General features: G+C 42.0%; 1 protein-coding gene across 4 annotated transcripts; it reads right to left on the bottom strand.

Annotated features, from left to right (window-relative positions):
• Nucleotides 1–4,306: 4,306 nt before the first annotated feature.
• Nucleotides 4,307–13,277, bottom strand: raver1 (ribonucleoprotein, PTB-binding 1). Of its 4 annotated transcripts, XM_026326053.1 has the most exons (15): nucleotides 12,922–13,277; nucleotides 11,946–12,012; nucleotides 10,384–10,853; nucleotides 8,872–9,063; nucleotides 8,659–8,779; nucleotides 8,482–8,582; nucleotides 8,297–8,360; nucleotides 7,852–7,926; nucleotides 7,393–7,595; nucleotides 7,215–7,296; nucleotides 6,942–7,084; nucleotides 6,670–6,741; nucleotides 6,419–6,553; nucleotides 6,246–6,311; nucleotides 4,307–6,151 (listed from the first exon to the last, which is right to left on the bottom strand). In XM_026326053.1, exons 1-15 carry the CDS (start codon nucleotides 13,243–13,245, stop codon nucleotides 6,005–6,007), a joined length of 2,262 nt encoding a protein of 753 aa, XP_026181838.1. In that variant the 5' UTR covers nucleotides 13,246–13,277; the 3' UTR covers nucleotides 4,307–6,004. The 4 variants fall into 4 exon arrangements, with proteins under 4 accessions (XP_026181838.1, XP_026181836.1, XP_026181835.1 ...); XM_026326051.1 differs by lacking the exon at nucleotides 8,297–8,360 and having other exon boundaries at nucleotides 7,852–7,930; XM_026326050.1 differs by lacking the exon at nucleotides 8,297–8,360 and having other exon boundaries at nucleotides 7,852–7,933.
• Between the last annotated feature and the right edge of the window lie 111 nt (nucleotides 13,278–13,388).

The raw sequence follows: 13,388 nt of genomic DNA on the forward strand, positions 1-13,388 counted from the left end.
TGTGTCTAAATTTGTGTTTAGATGTATGTAGGACAATGAAAATACATTCATGTGCTAGAAGGTGGGTGTTTGTGTGAGAGAGCGGATGAAAGCTTGAAATATAAGTGTGTTTAGATGTGGTTGAACTGCTCTAATATGTAACAGTGTTTCAGGCTATCGGGTCATTTATATTAAGTGTTAAAAGGGTTCCTAAAATAACTTCAGCTTGTCTTTTTCTTTTTCTGTGGAGGTGCAGTGGTGGAGGCGGACTGTCCTCCTGTCCGTGCTGTGTGCATGAAGACTCACAGACTCATGCTGAATAATACTGAAGCAAAACTGCAGAAATCCAACACAAGTTGAGCAACATGAAAAAGCACACTCACTCAGAAGTGAGTGTGGGGTGTGTTCAAAAGCAGCAGAGCGAGCCACCACTTTTCACTTCATTTTCACTAAAGTATTTTCTTGTTTTTCCTCTCCAAACCAATCAGATCTCACTGAAATGTCATTCCAGCTGAAGGCAGAGGAGGAGTTAGATGGGAAAGGATGTAATGTTGCATCAGGGAGGCGAAGGCAGTGTTTCACTTTAGAGACAAGATGAGAACCAGCAAGACCTCAAATGACGTGATAATTAGATTTCAGTGCTTCTAAAAACTTCTGCTAATGACATTGTGGAGCTATAATGGCAACTGCTGATGGGAATCAATTGTCAGAATGCCCACAAGGCTGCTCTTTTGTGCCATACATGCTCCTACAATACACTTTCGTGGTTACTGGTGTGAAATATATCGATGGTGCTTCATGGAACTTTACAGATTGCCAGGAAAAAGCAGTGTCAATCATCCCCTTAAAGTACCAGACAGTAGGTTTTATAACCACATCAATTATTCATATATGTAAATGTTTAATTAACAATAGTTTTAATTTAATAATTAGCCAAAATAATCCTTTCCTGCATCAGATAATATGAATAGCTTGCATTTCGTCATTACCTGGTTTCTAATAACCTATTGAGTTTAGTGGCTTTGGTTTACATAGAATACGAGCTTGCGACTTAAATGACATGCAATTTTAAAAACAGCAAAGCATTAAAATCAGAGTTCACTTCACTCTTTACATGGTGCAATGTAATAATAAACTCCTATTCTTAGATTAAAATCAGAGAGAAAATGGATAAAGCATAGGCAGAGTGATTGACTAGGCAGAGATAAAATGTATTCTTACAGTCTCATAATTCAATAGGGATCATGTCAGAGACCAGCAAAGGAAATAAGAAAAATGAGAGATCTCCTTTAAGATACAATTGCAGGCTATTAATGTTGAGGGCAACATGGGAGAAGAAGACAAGTGATACTTTTTGAAGAGATTAGATTTGTTGTGTGGTGGAAAGATTTTGAGACTCTACAGTATTCATTATCATCCTGGTGACTTGCTTTAAATTTGACCCTCTCAGCTTCATAGAAAACCAGGTTGATCTCACTGCTACAGTGGGTATCTGGATTACATCTGCATGCTGAAGTATCTCTACATAAAATGTAAGCAGCTTTGTGTATAACAGGCAAGCAACAAAACTAAATATTTTGTTTTGGAATATCTCTTCATTTTTCCAGACCTCAGCTGTGTTTCTGCACATCTGAACAATGGCAATAGTGCTGGAAAACATTGCTTTTATTAGATCACAACCAGAAATGGTGATCTTATTTTGTACTGCCACACTGATATACAGTTACTCAGATTATCGACTGAAAAAGATGAAAATGAAGAGTGTAACAATACCCAAGCTTATTTCAGGAGGATAAGGCTACATGTTCTGGCTTGGATTTTAAATCCCTACTATAATGTAATCTTGTTTGGGTATATAAGCAGGTGCTCCATTTACTTTGCTCCATGTAGCTTCACCCTTCATTTGGAGAAGGCAAAAGACTTGTAGCTTTCTCCCGGGCTGCTGAGGTGTTCTGTTTTATAGACCATCACAGGGGGGAGTGGGCTATCTTCTATGACTAATCCTGCTATAAACAGCTCTTGTGACATACCTTATTTGGTTACACTTTGCTGATTGTATAATGAAATCAAAGCTTAATAAACGATTGCACATGTGAATTTAGATTGTTTTACATTTAAACCACAGTCTGATGTGTACATTAAAATATACCAAATACCAGCAAACATACATGGGCACTAAAGCGAATAGAGAAGCAGTTCGATTTTTGTTTCTACAACACGCATTTAGGGACAACAAATATTAACGATTGTTAATTTGTTTCCTTGTAATATGTGATAAATGATGCTGCAGTGATCTGCCTTCAGAGCCTCCTTCCTCTCTGTATTTGGGAAAATCGCAGGTTTCAGCAGCATTCACCAGCAACTGTGCAGGGTGACTGTGTGGGTGGAAATATGAAAGGCAGAAATCTAAATGTGTCTGACACAGCGTCCACCGAGCCTCGACAGATCCCTCGGAGAACTCTGGGTAGACTGGCTGCAGGTATGAAAACATAATTCAGGGGTGTCTGAAGCATTACAGACAAATATTACAGAAATAAACCCAGCAGCTGGGAAAAACACATTAATATAATGTCAGCATATCTAAAAAACGACCCCATCATTTCTTCATAATGTTCTCATTTCTATTGTCCTTTACAGATTGATGATGTAAACAGGAGAATTTTCCCACAGACTTATTTCACAAGTGACATGCCATAAGAGGCCCAAAGATCAAGTAAAATTTGCACACTCTGGGAAATGTCACAAACAATAAAAGCGTTTAAAAAAAGAAGTTTTATGACCAGTGTTCTGCACTTTTGCTTTTGCCTGTTAGGGGAAAGCTCAATCAGTAGCTTCGTTCCCAGAGGCTTGGCAGGACCACAAGAATAACAGCTAATCAAAACCATTCCTTCCGATGGCCGCTGAGAAGACGAGCTCACTTCACTGCCTTTTGGCCCTTAGCAGCTCAGTTTGAAAGGTGATGGCCAGTAATGCGAAAGGCTCAGTACTCACATTCATCTGGACAGACGACTGCTCAATTTCTGCCTGATAAGAGCAATACTGACCCACCTTCAGGGTCTGCTGAACATAGAAGTTGGAAATACTGGGTCTATAAGAGCACATCTGACATTTCAAGTTATTCTTGGGTCTGGTTTTAATTAAAGCCTAATGTCATCAGGCACTAGGTACAGTCTTATTAGAGAGAAATGCATCTTAACTCAAACTTCTTTGGTTGTTTTTGTTTTTCAAGCAACCCGTGATTCACCTTTACAGCTGACAACTTAGTGTGTTGCTAAATGACTATTCATCCAGGGAGCATATTATCCTCTCAGCAGTAACCTGCTTAATATTCATACCGGTCACACTCACAGCAGTGTTGCACGGATAGTCTGAGCCACCTGTGGCATCCGCCTAAGAACATGTTCAAGTACACCAGCAGTAGCTGTTGAGGTAGGTTTGGTCAATTATTAGGCATTTTGTGTATTGTGAAATAACGCAGTATTGTTTTACGTCACTGGCCTCCAGTCTTGCTTTTTCTTCCCTATATATATATATATATACACACACTATAACAAAAATTAATCTTGTAATTGTGTTCACAACCACGGTTTTTAATTAGCATTTTAATATACCCCCCTTTTGTCTACTTTATGTTTCTCTGCACCACACCCATTCCTCTAGATTTATCAGCAGCATTATTTATGCTTGCTACATCCAGAGAAAACAAAACATCAGCTGTCTGTGCATGAATTCACTTGATTTAAGATGCACACCGACCCATTACTTATAAACCAAGCCTATTATGTGTGCCCATTTGTTTTTTCCAAAACAAATAAAAGACTTCCTTCCCTAAATAAAAACCATTTAAATTCTCTACAACCCGAACACTTCCATTAATTTCATGCCTCCTGCAAAAGCGTTGATTCAAAGAATAAAAGCACTACATGACACTGATTTACATGATCTTGTCCTGAACTCCAGCTGTTTCTTTGCATCTGTGTTGAACATGTTTTGTGAATACACTGACAGTGGTAGTGCATGGCAGTGTTATTCAGTGCACTGTTGCACAATTAAGCGCATGTTAAAAAAAAAAAAAAAAGATCAACTACTCAGCTCTGCAATTAATTTGTGAATCAGACAAAGTATAACTCTTAAGGCTGTTGAGCTTAAAGAGAAAATTGCACTCAAGGTTTTGACCAAAACACTGGGACTTGCCCCAAGAAACAGGTTGATCATTAAAAATAAAGGTTTCTAAAGGTTTTTCTGTGGCATCTTGAAAAAGATAAGCTCATAAGATGAGTTTAAATAACATTTACTTGTTCACATCCCACACAAACAGAGACAACCATGGCGGTACAGATGAGAGAATGCCAGTTTGAGTCAAATCAATCGAAATGAATGATGATCATACAGCACAGCTGCATCTCTTGGTCCATACACAACATGAGCAGTCTGCTGTGGCGCCACTCTTGGTCACAACTTTCAAACATACAGGCAAACAACAACAACAAAAAAAAAAAAAAACAGCGCAGCAAATTCATTCAAAACACCAGACCAGAGGCAGGTATGATTAAGGAAAATGAAAGTTTCAGACTCAGGAAATAGATCAAGCTTTAACTATTTACACAGCAAATAACACAGAAATGGTAAATGGAGATTGGAAAGCCAACACAGGGAAGGATGAGATCACAGAAAACACTTAAGGCTCAAGTGTAGCTGCATTTCCTAGCAGATGTCAGAGGTAATGGGTTTTCACAATCAAGCTGTCAACCAAATAATTATTCCAGAGCAAAAAAAATAAAATAAAATACATAGGACAGTAATGTCACTGACCAGTCATCTAGCAGCAGTTTCTATTATTATCTCCCCAGACTTAATTCTTAATGCAACACAACACAGACTTCGCTCATCATGTCAGCTGCCATCTACTCACTCAGTGAAGCCAAGTCAAGTGAAAGTTAAGGTGAGGAGAGATGTATTGACTATCTGCTGGAAGCTTAAGAGATGGCACACAGCATGTCCACCGCCCCACCCACTCACCCACCCACCCATCGAGTTGTGGTGTTTGCACTTTAAGACATTCAAAATGGAACTTTACAGACAAAAATAAACAATAAGCACAAAATGATCAACTCCTGGAGTGAGAGGAAAATGGCATCTTATAAAGGTGAAAACAGTATTGTGCCCTGTTTCCTCCAAGTGCATCGCTCAACAACCAGTGTAGAGAACAGACTCCGTAAACAAGCTGGAGGGTGTGGCCCAAAGGTCAAACTACGTGGAAGTGTTAAGGCTCAAGAAAATATGCCAGAATGGTAAAAATCTTCACCTTCATTATACACAGGCAGGTATATACAATTGCAATTGGTGGATGGAAAGCTGAATGTTAACCAATGAGGAAATGTCAGGAGTCATACAGCAGAATATGCAACCCTGTGGAAGTAACAAAAACACCATCTCATTTCAACAAACCACTGAACTTTTTACATGAAATCAGAAAGGCTGCTTTAAAAAAAAAAAAAAAAGCCTCTGAAGTAAAGTTCTTTTTTTTTTTCTTTACTATGCAAGTCCCTTTGCCTGAAGTTGTGGACAGCATCACTTTAGTGAGATTCTAAAAAGCAGCATATAGCTGCCACCGAAAACTGGCCAAACTATCTGTAGCTCTGCTGACACACCACACTCAACACAGGAATAATAATTAAAAAAAAATTCTGTAGAGAAAAGACCATTAGCTAATTAACTATTTTTTCCTCACTGTACAAGTTTCACTGAAAAATAAAAGTCAAATTAAAAAAAAAAAAAAAAAAAAAAAAAAAGTAAAAACTTAATTTACCAACACACTAAAATCATATATACATACACAACAGAAAAACATCCACCAAAAATGCCCATGGAGCTACAAATGTCCAGATAGCAACAGGCAGCACTCCTGAGTACCCTCAAGGGGTCACTCACAGGAGTCAAATCCAAGGACTGCTGAGCCTTTACTAGAGGAGTTGCTGGTGTGTTCTGGCTGTTGAATGGCTACTTGTATGGCAAAAAACATTATTTAGAATATACGCTTTCGCTTAAGGTAGGAGTCTGCGTAATGGCCACCAAGGCCTTGGGAGTGCTGGCCCACATATCCACCCTCAGGGCTTGGCTCTGGAGATGGGATCAACCGGGAGAACACGCGCTTGTGGCTACCAACAGGAGTCTACAATTGGCAAAAACAAATAATGAGTTCCTTAGTGTAAGAGCAAACAAACAAACAAAAAAAAAAAAAGAATCAGACAAGGTGTCCAAATTACCTTCAAAGTATTCCCCAATCCTGGTGGGTAGTTAATGGCATGAATCACAGGAGGCATTCCCACAGCCTGAGGAAAACCAACCAATTTTTAGTGACCTAGACTTTCTGAGCCATAAACACTCACAGCAAAACTAATTATTCAAAGTCCAGATCAATCCAAAATCTTAAACTTACCCTATTGAGCTGGGTAGTAGAGAGGCACCCATTACTGGGGGCCTCGGGCCCTGAGCTGAAGTAGGAGGACAGGGGTGGGCTGGGGGAACAACTGTACTGGGAAAACTGCTCATTGTAGTCAGGGTGACTGGAGAGCTGCATAGACAGATGAACATGTTCATGATAACTGTTACTGCCAGGACACTATACCTTTAATTTAATAACATTTAAAATGTACTCATGTCATCTTGAATTGGTTGACTGAACGCTACCTGATGTCCAAATCCTGCCAATGTCCCAGTGTCAAGGTTCTCCTGCTGTTCATACAAGTGGGCAAGCTGATCCTAGGGAGAAACACCAGGTGGACATCAGAACCGATCACATCATACAGGCTACTGACTGAGCAGCCATAAGCACCTACTGAACAATGTAAAGTGCAATACAAACTCAACAGATCACCAGTCTAGTACAACGAGACCTATTTATGTCAAACCAATAAAGGCTGAAAAATATACAGTGTTTCCATAGATAAAGCAGTGAAAACCTGATGTAGGGGAGGATATTCAGGGGTGTAGGAATCCTGGTAGCGCAGGTTGTAATTTTGCTGTATGCTCTGGGGCGTGTGCTGGTTGGAGACATTGCTTAGTGTTGGCCTCTTCCTATAGGGGTGAGGTCTGCAGCTTCCTCCTGGAGTATGAGAGTGCACAGAGACATCACAACTGGATATATTTACCCGTGTGCCTGAATTGATACAGCAAAAAGGAAGAGACTGCTGAGTAGGAAAATCAGAACCACACAGTGCAAACAAGCACCTTACCTGAAGGGAAAACATTGCTGACGTTAAGAAAGGCACTCTGAGGAAGATTCACATCTTTGGGACGATCTCCTAGTATAGAGACCTGACAGGAGGGGAAATTGTGATTCATTTTTACCATCCAGTTCTCATTTAAACTGGGCAGCAGAAAGCACATTATGAAAATTATTTGAGACCTCACCCCTTGTGTCGTGAGTCCATCTGCCCCCATCATGCCACCCATCAGGGGCATGGAGATGCCCTGCAGGGTGGGAGAGGAAGTCTGTGGGAAGGTGCATGCTGCTGTGGGAGAGTCCTGGTCCCTTGTAAGGGCTCTGCCAAGTGGCATTGGCTTTAGTGGGCCCAAAGGATCAGTCTGAACACCAAGACCTGAGACTAAACCACCTAGAAGAATTAGGCATTGTTGTAAATTGCACTTAATTTAATCCTTTAATTTTCCATTCATTGGGTAATTTGAAAGAAATGTTAATGTAACATTAAGCCTTATCTAGTGCTGTGACCAAAATATTATGACCAATGTGAAGAGCAGAAAGCATAATTAACAAGCAAGAGGAGCTACAGATGTTTATCATCATGAGCAAAGCAAAAACAAGTGGTTTGTGGCTTAAGGAGCCACGGCTGCAGTCGGCGGATGCCAAACCTTGGGGCAGGTCTCCGAGCAGATGGACTCCCTGCTGGACAGGCAGAGCAGCCAGAGGATTCTCCCCAATGAGTCCTGACTGCTGGCCAAAGGAGAGAGCAGAGTTCAGTGTCACGAGAGGTCACACAGCCTGGCTACACTTGAGCAGTGGAAATCAATACAAGCACACTTAACCAGCAACAAGGCTTACTCACCCAGTATGAAATGCTCACAGAATGGATATTTACAATTTCAACACACAATATGATACACCTACCACATCACTCAACACCACTCAAAAGTACACCCCACACATTCACACACAAACACACAAAATAACAAACCTCGCACCAGTAAGAGCTTACCCACCCAGGCATTGTGTTTTCAATCACATAAGACCAGGATCCAGCTAGCTTCACCACCTTATACACTCACATGCAAGTAGTCAAACACAAACACTTATCACTCAGACAAGGCACTAGAGGGTTCAACACCTGAGCCCACAGAAGATGATGTCCCAGAAAGGCTTGCTAATGGCAGGGAGGGAAAGAGCAAAGAGTGGGGGGTGCGAGTGAGTAGGACAGGCTGAATCAAAACAGGCTGAGCGGATAGGAGATGCATGTCAGGGAAGAGCCGTAAAAGCAGCAGTACCTGCTGGACCTTGGCCTGGTTCTGAAGGAGTAGCTGGAGCAGGGCCGTAGAGAGGGCAGGGTTGGCCAGCAGTGGCATGGCAGGGGCTGCCCCGAGGAGGCCTGCACATCCAGAGAACATAAGGATCCCACACAAACAAGTAAAACTGTCGATTAAGAGCCCACGAGCACTCCTCACCTTGTTTGTGTCCCTGTGACAGTGCGTTGAGCAGCATCTTGAGAGTGGCAGGGTTACTGAGGCCTGAGAGTATCTGCATGGCTGTGGGATCAGGGAGGAGACCTTTACCCCTATTCAAAGCCTTGAAAAGAGGCACATAACAGGCAATCAGCACAGAGGCAGGGGCAACCCTGATGGTCATGTGAATAAAGTATATAAACTGGACATAAATACCATGGTTTGAGCAGCAATTAAAGCAGCCAACATGCTTCTGCCAGGGGGACCAGGGGCACAAAATGACACCCTGATGTGTGCCCCACCCAGCAACCTGCCATCGGTGAGCCGCTGTACCTCCTCAGCCATCTCAGCAGTGGCAAACTCCAGCACCGCAAACCGCCGAAAACTTCCATCCTGTCCCTGAGCCAACTGCAGAGAAGAGAGGACGTACAGTCAGTCCATGCTCTGCTGCCAATAAATTCAATACACATATGGTATGGCTTGACTGGTAGGCCCTGTGGTTTTTCCTTGTAAATTCAGCATGTAATTGGGTAGAACATATGCCTGAATATGACTATTGTTAAAATGCCCTGTAAAACCCCTGATGTACCAGAATCACTACTCAAACTAATTTAAAGAAAATCCCCCAGAGAAAAGTGTTTTTTCTGGATTTCATTTATTGCTAACACAGTGACTCCACTTACAGGTTGCAGGTATGTTCTGATATATCCACTCTTTCATTTAAGCCTTGGAAGACACAGTCCTCAAAGTTATGTCCACGTTAAAAAAAAAAAAAAAAAAAAAAAAAAAAAGATAATTCAGCAAACCCCAAACCACACTGCATTTTTTTTCCTGTTCTAAGAGTTCAGGGGAAATCAAACCATCAGTTACACAGAAAGTCACTAACAGCAGTACTTTGCCACTAACAGAAGTACTTTGCTGACTGCATAGTTTCTAAATTTCCTCCTAAGGTCCAATATTTTCCATTGGTCACTAGCTGTGGCCTTATGAAACACCAGGTTCCACAACAGCATAGGAGAAGTGTAGTTTCTTAAAACTAACCCGTTTCCACTTTTAAGAAAAAAAAAAAAAAAAAAAAATCACACTGGCCTTAACCATACCTCTCTCAGCCCTGGGGAGGAAGAAAAAACAGAAAACCAAAAAAAAAAAACCTTGAACCAGCAGAAAAGTGCAACTATGTGTGTCGCACTAAAAGAACAATCCTCTCTCTCTCTTGTTCCAGAAAAGCCCACTGAATGACACCACCTGGGAAGTCAGATGGTCATCACCATAGAAACCAGCAATGCTCATCACTATAGAAACTTTGAGTGGCCACATGAAATCAGGGGTAAAGGTGGAAGAAACAGGGGGGAGGAGAAAAAAAAAAAAAAAAAAAAATCTACCATGGAATATACAATTTTATCAAAATGAATCCTGCCATTTGTAACCTATGGTCAATTCCCACACCTACATGTGGTAGCGCATGACCTCCATCAATCTAAAAAGTGCTCTCAAGTCTTGTGAACATGCCCTTGCAGAGCATAAACACACTGTAGCTACACAATGAAACTAAAAACAAAAAAAAGTCATAGTAAATTGTGCAGCAGCAAGTGGAAGGTTGTATTCCTCTTAAATAAATAAAAACGGTGATAAATTATCCTTGACCTAAACTGTAATATGGATATGGCAGCCTTCTGAAACCATACTAAATTGATAAACAGACATGTGTTCTGGTGTGGTAAATTTGACCTGGCAGAAGACTGCAGCATGAGTGTCAGCCAAGGCATTGCGGAGATCTTGGGCTGTCAGCAGGTTCGGGGGTAGGCAGTCCACGCACAGGCATTTGGAGTGCAGCTGTGGGTACGTGAGGGAGCCCACCTCAGTCCAGTGAACATAGAGCATTCGTGAGCCCAGCTGCTTTCCTAAGAGCTCTGACTTGGCCCTTGCTGCCGAGTCCTTCTTCATGTACTCCACAAATCCATAACCTTTAGAATGCCCAGTGGAGGCGCCGTACACCAGAAAGCAGCGCTCCAGGTTACCAAAGGGTCGCACCAACTCCTCAAACTGCTGCTGGGTGAACACACGGGGCAGGTTGGCGATGCAAAGCAGAGCATCTGTCGGCTGCAGCTGCACAGAGATCTCTCTGTCTCGTAGCACATGCTGGTGGAACTCTTTGATGGCACACTGCGCCTGTTCCCCATTGAGCAGTGTCACAAATGCTGAGGGTGATGGGGGACAGAGAGAGGAAGAGACGCAGACACAATTTGCTGTAAAATGAGGAAGTCACATTTGTTCTATCCACATCAAAACAAAGACACATTTTCTATTGCCAGCAGGTCTCAGGGAGAAATACTCAGTTGTGAAACCATTTCACCATTGATAAAAGACAATGCTAATGGCAAAATGACAGTACACACCAGTTTTTATATGTCTGTGCAACATTTACCTTAAATGGAACGACAACTGTCATAGAATCAGACATTATCACCAATAAGTCACATCTAGATCTGATTCAGTGTTAGTGGCACACATTGTCCTGACATTTGAAGCAAACATCCTGTTACCCATGTTCTTAACCAAAAAAAAAAAAAAAAAAAAAAAAAGGCAGAAGGTGGGGAAAGGACTTTTGTGGTAATGTGTGAAAGCCACATTAGAAGGACAGGTTATCTGCTACAACCAAACATGCTTTGAATTTTCTGTCTAGCTCAAGCAATTTGCAGGACCATCATTATCAACTACCTTCTGGTTTGATACCACCAGCATGTAAAACCATAGTCTAAGCTGATGTTTCACTTTGTTTTATGTCAGTTCAACCTGATAATGAGCTCAGAGACTTGTAATGGCAAGATCATCTCTCTCACACACACTTTGCTAATCCTAAAACAGGCACCACCACCACCATAAGAACTGAGACACACTTAATATTTCAGAACAGAAAAGGTCGATTCACTGTCCTGAAGAGAATTAGTCTTTTCTGACTCATTTTGGTTTTTCATGTCCAAAACCTGATGTTTTTGATAAATACAAACTGGTGGCATCGGGACAGGCAAGTTCCACTTTTTTGTTCTTTTAAAATAAAACTGACTACGACAATTTGTTTTTTGTCCTTTCCACAGTGAAGCATCATTGTTGTAGAAAAGATTTCATTAGACAGAACATTCTAGTCAGGACATTTGCAAAATTTTACCCATCTGATTTCACCATGTCAGCTAAAATAAATAAATACATTTAGATTCACTGTAGTCACTTACTCCTTTAAACTGAACATAAGATGCCTCATGTGATTAAAAAAAATAATGAGTTTGACCAACCTGTGCCCTTGTATTTGTCAACAAAGCAGTACTTCAAGTCATAGGTGCCCAGCAGCTCATGGACCTCCTGTAAATAACAATTACATCCAGATATTTATAGATTACATTTACTGCATCCTAAACCACAGGGTTTAGTCAATATCTAATTAACCGATTCAAGTCCACTGGGGAACTAGCAAGCGCACCTGTAGGGGGTGAGGGAGTGACATTGTTGTAGGAGAAATTGTTCGGCGCTGTTTTTTGCCCATTCACAAACGAATAGCGATGCTGTCTAGCATTTTCTCTAACGTTTTGTCCCCACGCCTTCCACCCTTTGTCATATTGCAACTCACATCTCGAACTCCCATTACTCCCCCCACCCCTCCCGGGTAAACAATGGTACCGCCCGCAGGCCCACCGCTCCCCATGCGTCAGGCATGTTCCAAAAAAAAAAAAAAAAAAGAAAAAGACAAAAAAAAAGAAATGTGGCGTCATGAGTAAATCCCAGACCAGCCTTAACAACAGAAAGTTACACTGGAAATCTCGTGTAGAGTCGCCATCTGTTTGGGTTTGGGAGTTTGAACTGTAAACTTAAACCATGACTCTCAGAAATGAGTTGCTGCCTGCGGGGGCGGACTGGCAGGTCCTACAGGCCACAGTTGACCATTATTGACAAGTTATCTGACCACCTGGCATTTAGTTAAGTCAGCTGTGTCATCCAACACTCACCCAAACGAATTAATCACTAATTACAGCACTGATGGTCTTCGGTGACTATCAATTAACTCAGTGCTGGCTCTTAGACTGCTGTATATACTAAGGAAAACATCGCATCAACCGAATTTAGAGGCAGCGATGAGTTAAATGGCTAGCTGGCTAACACAGGTAGCATGGCAGGCACATCGGGGCTAAGCTAACGTTAGCCAAGCTCCAATATGCTGATCAGCTCAAACAAGCATCGAACAGATTAAACCTTTTATCTAGCTTTCATCCGTACCTGGTTGCTAACATCGGGGGGTAGATTTTTTATAATAATTTTTCTACGATTGTAAAACTCCCGGTGAGTTCTCTCCAGGCGGCTCGCAATCTCTTCGGGGCTCAGTGATGTCAAGTCCTCGTCGCCCCTCCGCTGGTACTCAGCTCCCGGTGTTGAAACTTCTTCGCCGGGTTCGAGTTCGGAAAGACGGCGCTCTCCGGCCATCCAGGCTTCGTGATCCGCAGCGGGGTCGTAATTTTCATAGAGCGGACGAGAGGCGAAACCGAGCCCTGTGTCTGTGCTTTCTTCTTGGGCAGCTACGCTAACAGACACCGCGGCCGCCATCACTGAGTTTGGTGGAAGTTTGCTCGGTCTGGAAACTCGTCTGATTTGAGCAGTTTAAACAATACACACATGGGCCCAGCGAGCCTCCTCATTGGACGAGAGTAGGACGCATTCTCCATGACTACGACGTAACGGCGGTGGGG

The sequence above is a fragment of the Mastacembelus armatus genome, chromosome 8 (assembly GCF_900324485.2).
Source record: "Mastacembelus armatus chromosome 8, fMasArm1.2, whole genome shotgun sequence".
NCBI classification, from domain to species: domain Eukaryota; kingdom Metazoa; phylum Chordata; class Actinopteri; order Synbranchiformes; family Mastacembelidae; genus Mastacembelus; species Mastacembelus armatus.

Bases quoted from the DNA above. Each gene is read 5' to 3' on its own strand.
- raver1 (XM_026326053.1), bottom strand. From the start codon at position 13,245: ATGGCGGCCGCGGTGTCTGTTAGCGTAGCTGCCCAAGAAGAAAGCACA. The intron at 12,013-12,921 runs GTACGGATGAAA...TGTTATTTACAG, and splicing joins CCCCCGATGTTAGCAACCAG to GAGGTCCATGAGCTGCTGGG. The intron at 7,297-7,392 runs GTGAGGTCTCAA...CCCTCCTGTCAG, and splicing joins ATGGACTCACGACACAAGGG to GTCTCTATACTAGGAGATCG.